General features: G+C 39.7%; 1 protein-coding gene across 7 annotated transcripts in view; it reads left to right on the forward strand.

Annotated features, from left to right (window-relative positions):
• The window catches only part of LRRC1 (leucine rich repeat containing 1), an 89,099-nt gene that overhangs the window by 60,583 nt on the left and 14,226 nt on the right, over positions 1-14,290 (forward strand). For 4 of the 7 annotated variants that reach the window (XM_072331810.1, XM_072331811.1, XM_072331812.1 and 1 more), the window contains 3 exons: positions 646-765; positions 10,543-10,749; positions 13,238-13,471. In XM_072331810.1, the coding sequence (XP_072187911.1) occupies positions 646-765; positions 10,543-10,749; positions 13,238-13,471 (561 nt within the window). Of the gene's footprint in view, positions 1-645; positions 1,969-10,542; positions 10,750-13,237; positions 13,472-14,290 lie in introns of those variants that run through there. The other 3 variants (XM_072331814.1, XM_072331815.1, XM_072331817.1) reach the window with 2 other exon arrangements.

Genomic DNA, 14,290 nt, shown 5'->3' on the forward strand with positions numbered 1-14,290 from the left:
CAACTGTTATTAACCAAAGAATGCCCCTACCAGGGCTCATTTGTTAATTATAATGTTTTCAGTCCTGGTATTGCAGACTGACATGAGGCAAGAACCTTTATAGGGGAAAAAGAGACTTATGATCCTTTTCAGGGAGGGTGGTGATTTCTAAAGAAGCCTTGACCAATCCATGTACAGTTGGGACATCAGGTCCCCTATAGTTTATGTGTCAGTGGCATACATGTACTTTGCATGTATGATCTTGTTGGATTTTTTTCAAAACCAGCTGGGTTGTGTTTTTTTTTGTTTTGGTTCTTAAATCACCTGGATGTTTTTGAAAAAGTTAAAAAAAAAAAATCCCAAATATATTTATGAAAGAATCTTTACTTCAGAAGTTGTAATTGTACTTCTTTTGAGTGGCTGTCAAGAGGGGAAAGCTTTTGCTCTTACGTAGTTGTTAAAACCTCTTTTATTTGTCTTCACAAACAAGCAGCTGTGAAAATAACTTTCAAAATTAAGCGTAGTAGTTTGAAAAGGAAAAGGGGGAAGAAAAACAAGAAGGAAAAAAAATCAATAGCTAGTATTTTGTATGTAAATGCCTTGAAAGCGTATATTGTTTTCTTCAGAGACAAAGGCAAAACCACTTATTGCACTGTTTATTTTTAGAGAACACTTCTAAGGCGAGCCACTCCACACCCTGGAGAATTAAAGAACATGAAAAAGACAGTGGAGAATTTACGGAATGATATGAATGCTGCTAAAGGACTGGATTCAAACAAAAACGAGGTCAATAATGCCATTGACAGAGTGACCACTTCTGTGTAGAATTTCATCTCCAGGTTTTACCTCCTGTGTCTTCCCCTGCTGTTGAAATGTTCCTGTCGTCTTCTGGGACCTCACTGAGCCCCCTTTTTGTTTCTAAGCAGAACCCGATTCATCGTCTCCATATATGTGAAAAGTACTACCCACTGGAAGAAAGTGCCTTATTTCATCCAGGCAGTGAATAAATCATTTCCAAATCAATATTGTGATTTTAATAGTACGATGGTTTTTTAAGTATAATACACTACTGTATGCAGAATACAATATTTTTGTCATAAACACAGGGGAAATAATGCTTTTCTTTTCCAGAGTGCTGGGATATCTTCTTCCCAGTGGCTGGACGTGCTGGTGAGAAATTTAGTTTTGTGGAAAATTGATACACTCTTTTTTTTTTTTTTTTTTTTTTTTTTTTTTTTAATTATTATTATTATTTTGGCAGCTCAGATGGTGTAAATTTTAAATTTTTGTATAGAACTTTCATAACAAAATGATGTATTTCATTTTTAAAAGAAAATTTATCTTGAACGGTACGTATTTTAGTATTTGTGGAAGAGTGCAAGTTTCATGGACAGCTGTATTCATATGTTTGTACCACCCATTGTGCCTTATTGTGTCTCGTATGTCATTCTAGTCTTAAAATAGCAATTCTTGAGGAAAGCGAGTACATTTAAACTTGGTCTCCTGTTTCAGCTGTGTTTTTTCTTTTCAGAGAGTAGTTTGTTGAGAGTTTTACAAAACAGAGTTTATGTTTCTACCGTGGGATTTTAGTTCACGAAGCACAAGTGTTAGTTTTGTTATATATGGAATTAAGATTAAAATGACCCAACTGCTATTGTTTATTACATGTTGCACTCACACTTTAACTTAGTTGTAACGAAACGTCTTGTTTTGGATGCAGTGTTGCATTGCAGTCACTACAAATTCATGCTTTTTTTTTTTTTTTCCCCCAAATGTGCCATCTGTAAAAATAACTTCAAGAGCAGCACGATAGACTTTCAGAAGCACAGTATAATTCTAGTTTTACGTATTACACAAGAGAAAGCATGATTCTTTTAAGTGCTTTGGTGGTTTTATACAAGTTTATAAAACCATAATAATAATAAAAATCTTTAAAAGCTTCAATAGATTTATTGTATCATTAAAATAGCAATTAAAGTATGTATGGATTAATACTGGCATCTATTATCATTGTTACCGTGTTGCACTTTCAGTGGTCTGATGGTGATTTCAAGGTCTTATTAGATCTGTGGGTTCTGGTTTGTTTATTCAGGTAAGTATTAACTGCTGAATTCAGTAAATAACGATTTTGCAAAAGGCTGATGAACATTTGTTTTTGGTGCCTATGGGTTCTTTGTGTGCCATGAACTAACAACAATCTCTAACGTGTTCAGCAAAGAACCTCGAGCAGTCTGAGTTCAGGGCAGAGATCGTACATTTTTAGTGTGAATGAATGCAATGAAATCAAATTTCAACAAAATGAAAGGCATGACGCTTCTGCATGTGTGGCTAACCACGTCCATTCTTCCACCCGATGTTTATTCTAGTAAGTATAGGTTGTGTGAGAATTTTGGGGAGAAGAAGAGGAAAGAGGAAAATGAGTGAGCCATGGTAGCTTCTGTGTTAAAATTAATAACAATCTGCAGTATTTGATAATTTTTGTAATCTCTTGAATTATTACTTGAGGCTTTTACTGACAGCAGCATTCTTTTCTATTTTTAAGTCAAACAAGTAGGTACTGCAAGCCATCTCCAAATATCAAATCTAAACTGGCAAAATATATTTGAGTTGTGATTTTTTTTCTCATCACAATGACTCATAATCTTTGAGGCATAATCTCTTTGGGGGAGCTGCTGTGGTTTGATAGGTGTTATGTTAATTCATGGATGGTGCAGCTGCATTCTTCTCAAGGCAGTGTACTGGCAATTGTTCTTGATAAGCTGCTATTAAAATAAAATGAAAAAGAAAATGAGGTTTTGGTGTAGTTGATACTTCGTGTAGAATTTGCCTTTTAAACTATTTACTGGAATTGGCAGAACCAAAAGTTTAAAAATACAGGAGGCTCTAACCATTAGAGCCTAAGTAAAACTTTGCAAATCCTTGTGAGCGAGATGAAAATGAGTTCCTAAAAAAGACAGACCAAAGACAAAGGCAGAAAGACTGCTCTGTCTTTGGTGACTGATACAGCATTTTTTTTTTCATCCTGGGTGTAGGAAAACCCTGTAGAGGGATCTGGACAGTCTGAATCACTGGACTGAGGCCAGTGGGATGACATTCAACAAGACTATGTGCCAGGTCCCTCACTTTTGCCCCAACAATCACAGGCAACGCTACAGGCTTGGGGCAGTGTGGCTGGAAGACTGTAGAAGAAATGGACCTGAGGATGTTGGTTGGTGCTCAGCTGAGCACGAGCCAGCAGTGTGCCCAAGTGGCCAAGAAGGTCAATGGCATCCTGGCTTTCATCAGAAATAGTGTGGCCAGCAGGAGCAGGAAGGTAATCATCCTTCTGTACTCAGCACTGGTGAGGTTGCACCTCTAGTGCTGTGTTTGGTTTAGGGTCCCTCACCCCAAGAAGTACATGGAGGCCCTGGAGCATGTCCAGAGAAGGGCAATGAAGCTGTTGAAGGGTCTGGAGCAGCTGAAGGGACTGTGATTGTTTAGTCTATAGAAGAGGAGGCTCAGGGAAGATTTTATAGCTCTCTACAACTACCTTAAAAGAGGTGGTGGTGTTGTAAGGATCAGCCTCATCTCCCATGTAACTAGTGGTAGGACTAGAAGGAATGGCCTCACGTTGTGCCTGGAGAGATTCAGGTTGGATATCGGGATTTTTTTATTTTTTTTTTCCTCTGAGAGAGTGGTCAGGCACTGGCACAGGCTGCCCAGGGAGGTGATGGAGTCACCATCCCTTGAGATGTTCAAGAAACATTTAGATGTTGTACTGAGGGACCTGGTTTAGTGGAGAAGTATTGGTGGTAGGTGAACGGTTGAGCTTGGATGATCTTGGAGGTCTTTTCCTACCTTACCCTGGTGATTCTGAGATCCTATGACTTAGGGCATTTAAACCATTTACCTACTTCCCCAGATGAAGTCAGATTTACCCATAAACCTTGTAATAGCTTGTAATAGTCCCTCTAAGAAAGAGAAATGGGGCTTAACTTTTGATCAGTCCTGAAGTGGTCAGACAGCTGTACTAGATGATCCTTTGAAAGTTTCTTTCAACTGAACTATTCTATTTTGTTAGGTAACTGCTTTTTACATGCTCTGGAAGGCTTGTGGAAACTGTTCTGCAACCCAAAAGCTATAGCTGGGAAGCAAGCTGTACTTGCTGTCTTAACTCTGACATAAGATAATTACTTTGGAGTCTTTTTATTTTTCTTTTGAGTACTGGGAGAAATATTTGTTTCAGTTTTTCTGCCACGTCAGCTACATGTGAAAGAACAGGAGTAAATGAGGGGATCCGGACCTGTTGCTATTGTTTGAAAAGGTTTCATGTAATTTCATCTTAGCTAACTAGAAGCTGGATGAGTAGTCTAGTCTCCCTGTGGTTGTCCAAGATGAAGATAGGTGATATGAGTTGCTTATTGAAGGTGTTTCTTTGCTTCCATTGATTTGTAAAAGAAAATAAGGTTAGCTCAAAATGTGACTCGTCTAGAGGCTATAGGAGCTGATGCCTACTGTGAGACCATCCTACTACTATCCCCAAAGGAGTGTTTTTTGTTTTGTTTTGTTTTGTTTTGTTTTTAACAGGTAAAAGAGCACTTGTACATTCCCTGTCCAAACAGTGGCAAGTGGCTACCTTCTTTCTCCCCCAAACCTAAATGTTGGTTTCTCACTAGGTTCATCATTAAAGGAGAGGTTGCAAATCATTTTAGCCACTGAACATACCAGGAGCCCAGACCAGTGGATTCCTGTGATCTCTCAAATGGTCATAGAATCAGAGAATCGTAGAATCACAAGGTTGGGAAGGATCTACAAGATCATCTAGTCCAACCATCCTCCCTTTACCATGCCTACAGAAAACTGTGGTCTGTTTTCATGACATTTCATAAAGGGTTTTAGGTACACTTGTACTCCCAACACTGCTGATAAAGATCCAGGGAATTCTAACCCTATTTTTTAGGCAGAAAAATGTGGTGCTGAAAGAATTTGAGAATCTGTCCTTGAAAACTTTCTGGTCTCTCTGGCCTTCTTTAATCTTGCTGCTGCTTTGGGGAGCTTGAATAATGAACATTTTTTGTTTGTTTGTTTGTTTGTTTCCTCTTTAAACTTCTACTCTTTCAATTGCTTTGTAAGCCATTTGGGAGGTGGTTTAATGCAAGGAAAGAAACACTGCATTATTTGTATGCTGCTATTAGCTAAACGGTTAACAAGGGAAAACCAATTGACCATAGTGGTGGACTGGATTTAATATTAACTTGTTGGCTATTGCAGGTAAGTTGACTGTTGAAAGTCACAATTTCATAGGCTTGAAAAACAAACACATTAGTTAGATGGAAAGTTTTCCATCCCCCTTTTCTTGCTGCATGTGTTTTTCACAGTTTCTATGTAATTTTTATGTCAAGATTATTTTTCTAGCTTGCATTCCACATCTCTGATTATCAGTGTGTGGTTGTGAAGTGGGTACTGGAAACTTGCAAATTGATGTTGTTTTTTTTTTCCCTGGGAGATTACTTATGTCCTGGATAAGCTGGTCAGACTGTTCCTTGTCTAATGGGGAGTTCTTTTACCTGTGCTGAGTGAATTTTTTCTGGCTGATTAGCTATTTCACTACTTGATGCTCATGAATTCAACTTTTGAGAGGAAAGTAATGATGTTTAGGAAACACTTCTTTACAGAACAGGTAGTTAAGCACTGGAATAGGCTCCCCAGGGAGGTGGTTGAGTCACAGTCCCTGGATGTGTTTAAGAGCCATTTGGATGTGGTGCTCAGAGATATGATTTAGCAGAGGGTTGTTAGAGTTAGGGTACTATCATTAGACTGCAGTTGGACTTGATGATCTTTGAGGTCTTTTCCAACCTGAGTAATTCTATGATTCTATGATAGCAAGAACTAAAGTTTTGTGAAGCATACTCTTTAACATGTTAGTTGATATAGCCAGAATGTTGAATATATAGTTAGCTGTGAACTGTGTACCTCCCACTGAGACTGGTGTGCACTATTATGAGAAATATGTAGACCTCTTGTAAATGGAGATTTCACTGCCTTTCTTTGCCTTGCATCTGGAAAATGGCATTATTTTGATTTTTTTTTTCAGCTGGCTAGGTGAGAATGTTTCCCACCTGCTATTTCTGTCCAACACACAAGTCTGTTTCCGTGCTAAGGTTACTGTCGAAGATGAGAAAAGTGAATTGGCCTTGGTTATCAATACGTGTTTTGGGTGTTCCCTTCCTCCCATGTCATTTATGACATTTTCAGAGGGGTACTGCATGCCTTTTTTGTTCTGAATTCAGCAAAATACTCAGATTTCAGCCAGTTCAATGAAAAATGCAGTGAACATGGATAAGTACTGGCTGTAGTAACTTTACTCAAAGTCCATGGATGCACACAGAGCTTGTGAGTACCACCAGATCATCAGCAGCTTGAATTTCTGCCTGTGAGCATCCCCAGAATAATGCAGAAATAAAGAGTTAACATTTAAAAGTTAGTTTGATCTCAGACTAAAACTACCTCCTTTTGCTCCTTGAGCAAATTATGAGACTGTGCTAGAGATGCTAATAATTTGATTCTCTCTGGTCTCTCACAGTAACTTCCTGGATTTACCCAAACCCAGAATAAATGACCTGCATTAAATCATTTTGAAATTGCTTGTAGCAGATATGATTGTCCTAGATTTCTGGAATATTAAGCAAAGCACTACAAGGTTATAAACGTGAGTGAATTTCTTTGCATATGTAGTTCGTTGATGACATCACATACTTCACCAAGTAACATAAAATCAAAACTAACTTTGAATCAACAGAAAGTGATGATTTGGATATTATGGATGATCTACTGCTATTCAAAAGGAGAGAAATCTGTGAGTCTGAAGGGTATTTGCATAGTGGATGCTTCCAGCATAACCTACAACTTCTGTTTTAATGCTGTCTTTAGGAAATTGAGAGATTGGGGCTAATTAATACTTGAACATCTAGGTTTAAAGTTAAGTCGTGTATTTACTGCTTGCAAAGTTTGCCTGTAGAAGGCTTGCTTCAGTAACCTGTTCAGGCAGCTGTTTTACTGCCTCATCTATAGTGAAATCATATTCCAGTATACCTTTGTTTCTGAGGCATTTTGGTTAGGTTTCATTCTTTTTTCATATGAATCACACAAAGCCCTTTTAGCTCTTTGCAACTTGAAAAGGGAATGATTCTGAAGTATTTTCCAATTACCAGAACTCCAAATCTTATATATAGATGTACTTAAAAGAAAAACAGTGTTTTCTCTTGTTGGAATTTCATCTTTAGAGACATTCTCTTGCCCATTTTCACTAATCATTTGAAGTATTTTCTGGACAAGGTTTATAGGGTTTTCAGGTGAAACCCCAGGTGTATTACTGTCAAAATATTCAAGTTTACTGAAAGCTCCAGCAGTTTTACATTGGTTTCTACTTGCAGTTGGTTACCAGGTTATTGCTGTGAGCACAGTGTTTCTTTATCAACATAGGTATGATACTTAAGAAATGTGGGTGGTTTTCATTTCTTGTCTTTTAATGTTAGGGTGTTTTAGATTCTTTTTCATTTGACAGAATGATTTAAGGTTATACGCAGCCTTTGCAAACCTTTGCTGCCTGAAGGAAATTCATTCTGTAGAGGATTTATTAGCAAGATCTTATCAGAATGGACACCTTGTACTTTATGAGAACAATTTGTCCTCTTAACCTCCAGGGGTGTGATACAGAGGCATATTTGTGTTCTGGAGAGACCGCCTTGGAAGACATGAAAAACAGGTGGGAAGGAGGCAAAAAGGGAGCCCAGCTGGCTTGCTTGATAAATATCGCAGGGAAATGAGCTGATTACCATTAAGGAAGGGTTGTTACTGATGAGGTGGAAAATGTATTTCCACATAACATAACAAATGCTGAGGCATATTTTTACCCCCAAACATTTCTTCTAAATTTACAAAACGAGCAGTGTCACAAAGTCCAAGTGTCCAAGAAGCTCAAAGACTTAAATTTGTCTTCCCTTTTTGTTTTATTCCAAGTTTTTTCAAGAGAATGTATGACTAAACACCTCTCTTAGTTTGTTACTCATGACTTAAGACACTGACTGTTTAAAATCTTTTGGTTCTCACCTTTCCTGTGTACAAAACACAAGAAGAAACTTCGTGCTTTTACCTGGATAGTGAGAAGAGCTCTAAGGTCTAAAGGAGGATGGTTGGATTAGATGATCTTGTAGGTCCTTTCCAACCTAGTGATTCTATGATGTTTCTCTCTTTGGATATTTGCCAGTATTTCTCAAAGCATGGTCCTAGACTGTTCAGTCGAATATGGAATAAGCTAAATTACTGCAGGTGTTTTTTTTTATTATTATTTTTTTTTATTATTTGTATTTTTGGAGTGTGAAGCTACTACATAGTATCTGAACTGCTGCAATTTCTACTACACACATATCTATATTTAATTTTAGAGTGAAACTGCTTTATGCCTTTCTGATGAGCTTCAAAGTTGACAAGGATTTAAGCCGTTTATGGCAATATACTGGATGCTGGAAGGGGTCACAGTAGCTATCTTGAAATGAAACTAAGTGAAAAAACTTCTTCACAGTGAGGGTGACGGAGCACTGGAACAGGCTGACCGGGGAGGTTGTGGAGTCTCCTTCTACTGAGACATTCAAGACCCGCCTGGATGCCTACTATTGCGTGCCCCCAGTGGCGCAGTGGTATAAGCTGCTGCTTGCGGCACCGGAGGGCTCGGTTTCGAATCCCCCCTGTGGCGCAGGGGTAGAAGTGCCGCTTCGCTACACAGGGGGCTCGAAACCCGGGAGTTGGACTCGATGATCTCTAAGGTCCCTTCCAACTCGCACGATACTATGATACTATGATATGATACCTGTTCAGCCTGCTCTGGGGAGCCTGCTTTGTCATGGGGTTGGACTTGATGGATCTCTGGAGATTCCTTCCAGCCCCTGCAATTCTTTGACTCTGTGAAACAATAGCAAACAGTTTTAGTTAGTATGCTGTTTCATGATCTGATTAGAATTTCTATACTCCTAGTTAGTATTCATGGGAAGCAAAGTTTCTGTTTAGTGGTATCCTGTGTTTACTTGCTCAAGGCAAGTATAAAGAAATGCCATGAGATATCCTGCTCAGTGTTTGGAATTGTCAGGAATGGGAGTCATTAACATTTCACGATTATTTGCACTGCTCTTGCGTTCAGTTCTCTGATGAAATATGAGTTAACAGCAAATTGCTTACAGATGCTGATCACTGATTCGATGTAAATGCAAATAGTCCTTTGTCTGAGCTCTGATCTTTTCGGAATTCACAGAAGAATGTGTAATTGCTTCCAAAGAGACACTAGGATATTGTACTGCTCCATTTCCTAGTTTTTTTTTTTGTTTGTTTGTTTGTTTTTTTTTTTTTTAGCCATACAATACCCAAAAGTGAAAGAAGAATCCCAAGGGGAACTATTTTGGCAGCTGGAGATGGATCAGCATGTCCAGCACAGACAGCCTTGTCCCATCTCTCTCCCTTTCTCAGCCTTAGATCTTATAGAGGTGGCGACATCTGAGGTGCTGATCACAACAAGAAATCTGTGATTCTGTGAATGTAACCATTTTGCATTCAAAAGGCGGAAAATTGAGGCTTAGGGAAGTGTTAGATCTAAATCAGATACCTATCCTAACAATGTGAAATCACTGTGTTCTGATTGCCCTACTATGTTCTGATTGCCCCACCATAAGCTCATTGATAACTCTTTTCATTAGTTTGTTTTCTCCATCTCTTTCCCTTGGTTGAAACATGTGCTAATGGTGCTGCTGATATATGGTAACAGGCTGCTTTCTGCTGTTGGATTTGTATCGCCTTGAGGAAATTTAAAGGCAAGTTTTAAAATAAAGCCTCAAAGAAAGCAAAACATTATTGTCAAAAACAATCTCTGGAGTTCAGTGAAGGTGTATGTGACTTGATGTGTATCAACTAAATACAAAGCAGAGAGGAGCGGGTTTTCTGGATATTAATAAGTAACTGATATTTGGGGAAAACTGGACTATAATTTGAAAATCAGCAAACTTTAAAGCATGAGTTTGGGATTCTGCTTTTGACTTGAGACCACTCAAGAAACAGCACATTTTATTTAATCAATAGTATAAAAGGAGGGGAGTGACTTTGATAATTCGTTGTGGTTTTGCTTTTTATTTTTTTAAACTCCAGGGTATGAGATGAAAGTCGCTAAATGTCAAAGTATTCTTGTTTGTTTTCTTCATAGTGCAGGGTGTAGCATTATTGAAGACTGTTGTTCATTATGTAATTCTTTACGGTGCTGAAGGTGAGCTTGGCTCCACACTCATGTGAGTCTCTGAAGGCTTCCTCTCATGTCAGCAGCCTTTGTTTGCTCCTTGTATCACCGGTATTGCCCCGTAACTGGCAAAGTGTCTCTAGGACTAAAGGTACATCCCAAGGTAAAAAGGGGAGACCTGGTATGAACAAGATACTTAAATACCTTGAAGCACTTTCCGGACAATTTCTGCATGTACGTACTTCTTTGATTTTCTTAAAATCAGTACATTGCCTTTTTTTTTCTTCCCTTTTCTGTCCTCTTCCTCTTAGGACTCTATTAAGTGGCTTCCCAAGTCTCCTAAGCTGTACAGTGGCCATAACTGGAGCTCCCAGGGCTCTCGCTGGACCTCATTAAAAGGAAAGGAAGGTTTACATGGTGGTAACTTGTACAAACTCAGCTCTGCCAATGGGAAATGGAGGGAAGGAAGGATCGGCCCTGAGCAAGAAGCAGAGGAACTGGAGGATCCTGATGAAGACGTAGGTGGTTTCCTTTAAGTTGGGAGAGAGAATGTTTTGTGTCCGCCAAGAAGTTATAAACTGTTCAGGCTGGGTGGCTGGTTGCTTTGGGTTCGTGAGAGGCTGCATTTGCCACCTCCCTGAAGCTCTAGCTTGTAGCTTCGTGTCTGTGCTTGTGTTTTGTAACAGATGGGGCAGAATTTTGTTCACCATTTTATTCCTTTCCTTACAGTTAAATGGTCCTAACTCCTAAGAGTAAAGTGCAAGTTACACATGAAGACTTGTATTTTGTGTATTGATGACATGCATACTTTTTTGTTGTTGTTTCTTAAGATATTTTTCCTACTTATGTCTCTAGTTGTCAACATTTCTCCATCTCTTTTGAGTGTGTTCATCATAGACTCATAGAATCATAGAATGGCCTGGGTTGAGAAGGACCTCAAAAATCATATAGTTTCAACCCCCCTGCCATGAGCAGGGTCACCGACTACCAGACCAGCTGCCCAGAGCTGGAGTTGATTGCAGTGCTTACAGCTCAGTGCCTCCCAAGTCGTGGATGTTTGGCAAACATAGTTGTGGTGCTATTCTACTGCACATGTATTTTTGTGCAGTGCTCACCCAGGGTGATGATGTTATGAAATATCTGGATGCTGCAATTCCTCTTGCCTGCAACCAACCGCATTTCTATCAGGGAGTGGCAGCTTGGCTGTCTTTCATTCATGCCCTGGAAGAGGAGGTTGCCCTCTCACAGCCTTGTAGAGTATTGCTCACTAGGCTTTCCCAGAGTTCTGTAGGGAACTAAGGGTGGAACTGATCCTTTTACTCCTTTGCCCCCATGCCAGGACTTTGCTTTCCTTCTGAACCCCATCTGCTGCCACTAAGTCCCCTTCACTGGCCCTGCTCCCTGTCCTTGTGTGCAGGGCATGGCCGCATGCAGGTGGATCATAGAACCATAGAATGGTTTGGGTTGGAAGGGACCTCTAAGATCATCTAGTTCCAACTTCCTGCTGTAGGCAGGGACACCTTCCTCTAGACCAGGTTGCTCAAAGCCCCATCCAGTCTGGCCTGGAATGCTTCCAGGGTGGGAGCATTGACAACTTCTCTGGGCAACCTGTTCCAGTGTCTCACCACCCTCACAGTAAAGAATTTCTTCTTAATATCTAGTCTAAATCTAGTCAGATCTCTTTTACACATCCCTGGGCTGCCAGAAAGCAATCTCTCCCATTAGAGAAGAGAAATAATGAAATATATATATATATATTTAATGTAAATTAAAGCTAAACAAGCTCCCTTTTAATTTTAAGTGGGAATAGGAAGCAATCACACCTTGCTTGCTCTCATAGGGCTTGGTGATGCTTCTTTTCATCCCAACCAAATAGACATTGTGGGAAAGCTCCAACATAGATCTGAAGATAAAGTGTCCAGTGGGGTTTCTGTGCTGCTCATGGTATTGCCACTGCCTTCGTAATTCTGGCTTTAAACTGAGAAGCTCAGAAAGGCATTTGTGCGGTTTATTTTCAAAGGTGTTGCCATTTGTTTGCTGCATTGTTTTACTGCCAACAGAAGATATCAGGACAATGGTAATATGAAAATCTGATACAATGTTACCCATCACATTTAAGAAAGAAAAAAAATCAGTTAAATATAAATTACACAACCATAAAATATGGATGGAGTTGAAGGATCATGGCTGGATCTCTTTTAGTTGCCTTGCCAAGCAAAACCGATAACTAGAAAATGTTATTCTGTTGTATTCCATTTACTGTAATGTCTTGCTTGAAACTTAAATGATTGGGAGGGTGTGTTTTAGAATCATAGAATCACCAAGGTTGAAAAAGACCCCTAAGGTCATCCAGTCCATCTTTTCACCTTTCACCCACCAGTATTTCCCACTGAACCGTGTCCCTTAGTACAACATCTAAATGTTTCTTGTGTATTTCTCTTCTCAAACCCTTGTGGTTTAGCAAAGCATAGAGTTCCATTGTCTTTTCTCTGCATCTGCATAGCTATATCTACAGCCAGGAATCAAGGCTGCATTTGGAATACCTCACCTATGAGGCTGCACAAGTTTGCTGTCCCCCAACCTCTGCCATTCGTAGCTCAATAGAATCAATCCAATTACTTTTTTTTCTCTAATGCATTTGAACAAAATCTTAGAGATACAAAGCTGGGACTCACCTTCCCTCTCACCGCTGTGAACTCAAATACAGAAGGGCATTGCTGGATGTGGATGGGGAGTAGTGAGAGGTCTATGTGACTGTGAGCATTAGGGGAATGCTGTGTGAATCCTGGTCCTGTAACTTCCACCCCCACAATGTGGGAACCCACGCCCAGAGAAACAGCTTTACTAAAAGATGTTTGTGTGCATTTGCTTTAAAGTTAGAGCAAGTGAAGCAAATGATAACGTGATAGAAATGAGGAAATCCCAGTTTACATGATAGCACCTGGGTGTCGCATAGCTCTTCACTGTGCTGTTACTTTGCTTACCTGTTTGATCTTTAACCCCTAGGAACCTATTTCCAAGTTTTCTGGCAGCCTCTTTGATAATGATGTTCATTTAAGAGATAAAAGAAATTCCAGAGCAGCTCTTCAAGACAGGCACAAGTCAGCAATGAAGGGGAAAACTGCTTCAGGGACTCACAGCAAGGCGCAGGCCCCTGTCTCAGCAGGCAGCTTACCTGGAGAGAGCAGCAGGTTTCTGGAGGAATCCAGAGCTGCAGATGGGACACAACCTCCACTTAAGGTAACAAACTGCCCGCTGTAGCTGCCATTCAGTACTGTTTCTTGTTGTACACCCAGCTTTGGGTCATTGTCAGTCAAGCCAAAGTTGTGTGCAGGTGGTGGTCAGCTACACCTGTAAATGCATGGTGTGATAGCAGTGACATGACCCTCAGATCATGACAAACTTCCATCCCCTGAGAATCCATTCAGTATTCAAGAGGAGAATAATGAGTGGAAGCTGTGAGATTTGTGTTGAGGTTAATGGAGAAAATTCTGAATTCAGTGGGTATATCGCATCTAAGCATGCATTAGAGGATGTGAGGAGGAAACATGCCTGATGAGCTCTAGCAAGGGACAGTAGTAGAAATGCAAAGTTGTGCTACAGCCCAAGATGCTGGGGACTCAGCACCAGAAAAGACAGCCCACCCAGTGGGACACCCACGCTGATGTCCTGTCATCAAAGCATTGCTGACAGTTACTAGTGAATTCTTGGGTGTGCAGGTAAAGCTAAATCTGAGCTAAATTTGGCAGTGTTTTTTGTATGACTGACAGGGTATTTTCATGCCTTTTTGAAATCAGGAATGTCAAATGACTATGTTATATATGCAAGAGTAACTGCACATTTGTCAATTTTCAAAACACAGCTGTGTTGAAATATTCTTAACTATCAAATACAGAAATTATTCAAGCCTGAATTGTCTTAGAGAGATGAACCAAATCAGTGAGAGTAAAAACATTTTTCTTATGTGATGAGTTGAAACGTGATTGACTTTCAGGGTCAGTTAATCTGCAGCAAAATATTCCTTATGTTTAGCCTGATAGTTGTTTTAGCAATTTTCAT

This window comes from Excalfactoria chinensis, chromosome 3 (assembly GCF_039878825.1).
Source record: "Excalfactoria chinensis isolate bCotChi1 chromosome 3, bCotChi1.hap2, whole genome shotgun sequence".
NCBI classification, from domain to species: Eukaryota; Metazoa; Chordata; class Aves; order Galliformes; family Phasianidae; genus Excalfactoria; species Excalfactoria chinensis.